Genomic DNA, 1,548 nt, shown 5'->3' with positions numbered 1-1,548 from the left:
GAAAGAGTACAAATTCCAACATTTCTGGGCTATTTTTTCCTGTCTCAGCATTTATCTTCACACACTGTCAATTTTCAAGATCTCAGCTCCTACCAAAAGTGCAGGCAAAGAGTAAGGAAAAGAGAGAAGATAGCCCAGCACCTGTTTCTCTCCACCTGAGTTTCCAAACGTGTGGCGGAAGCCATTCTGTATGACATTTGAGATCCCTTCCATGCTGAAGCGCTAAAAGTAGTGGAAACATAGCAGAAAGAAAAAAAGGGACATAGAAAAGTTCAGAATACTGTTAATCAGCATTTATCAAGACTATAAAAGATGAATGACAAGGACAAGCTCTAAGATGTATTTCAGCACATTTCTATTTTTTCATTCATGTGCTTTATTTTTATAATTAAAAAGCAAACCTTATAACAGCAGTTAAGCAGTATAATTACATCAAAATTTAATCAAACAAAATCTTCACACTGCAGACCCAATAATCAAGATTTGCCTTTTAAGGCTGTTTCATTTTGAAATGTAAAAAATAGTATATTTGAAAGTTAATATACATAATCTTTAAAATTTGGGTTCGAGCTTTTAGAGACACTGCTGATAACAACTTTTCAGATTTTAACAACCTACTGGAAACACAGAGGTAGTAAGTTTCAGCTCTACTTCTTTAAAACACCGTATGCTTTCACACTTCCACAACTGAAGCAACAACTAAGCGCTCCCAATCTTTTGGTAATATAATCAAATATACACAATTAGTTATGTAACATACCCATATTAATTTCTAGCTTCATTACATGGAATCATGGATTCCATGGGTTTTTTTAAAAGTTAATATATAATCCAACCACAGTTTTTTTCTTTAACTTTGAAATCCTTTTTGCTTGCTGAAGATGACAAGTTATAAAAAAAAAAAAAAATCAAAACAATTTTAGGTTTTAGTATGAGATATAAAAATCAGCAACTGACAAGAACATAAAAAGAAGAAACTGTCAAGCTGCTGAATAGGGCAGTATGATGCACACGCCTCAGCATGCTTATTTGAATGTATTTATTTATGGGAGGGAGAATAAAATGTGCTGGAATACAGTATTCATTTGCTTTCTAAAGCACAATAAAGTCAGTAAATAGACACAGACATTGCCAAAGCCATCTTAAGTCTTTTAAGATAGTCTACTTAAAGGAACAGTTATCTTGAAGCTCTGACTATTTTTAGTCACTCTCCAGCTTGTCCTTGTGAGAACAGCAAAAGTTTTAGAAGTCTAAGAAAGTGTTTCCTAAGATTGTATTAAGAACAAAGAATTAAAACATCTACTTAATAGAATTATAGTATCTGCAGGGAAATATATTTTCTTGGAGCATGAAAATTTAACCCTACTTCCATGCTTTGTATTTAAATGAGACTTCATTGTAGTTTTAGTTAATAAAATTACTAATTTATATATTATTTATTAACAGAAACTGACTATCCACAAAGTTACCTGAACATACTATCTAAATGCATGTTCTCAGCATTTCCTTAAAAAAAAAAAAAAAAAAAAAAAAAAAAAAAAAAAAAAA

General features: G+C 31.3%; 1 protein-coding gene across 1 annotated transcript in view; it reads right to left on the bottom strand.

Moving 5' to 3' along the window:
- Positions 1–1,548, bottom strand: part of FEZ2 (fasciculation and elongation protein zeta 2 (zygin II)) — a gene marked incomplete at its 5' end in the record, with an annotated part of 23,270 nt that overhangs the window by 13,172 nt on the left and 8,550 nt on the right. Inside the window, one exon of the mRNA XM_010020446.1 lies at positions 142–222. Coding sequence (XP_010018748.1) covers positions 142–222 — 81 coding nt within the window. The remainder of the gene's footprint in view (positions 1–141; positions 223–1,548) is intronic.

The sequence above is a fragment of the Nestor notabilis genome, unplaced genomic scaffold, assembly GCF_000696875.1.
Source record: "Nestor notabilis isolate BGI_N333 unplaced genomic scaffold, ASM69687v1 scaffold9538, whole genome shotgun sequence".
In the NCBI taxonomy this organism is placed as follows: domain Eukaryota; kingdom Metazoa; phylum Chordata; class Aves; order Psittaciformes; family Psittacidae; genus Nestor; species Nestor notabilis.
The sequence above is the reverse complement of the archived record's forward strand: the minus strand, read 5'-3'. Positions and strand labels throughout refer to the sequence as shown.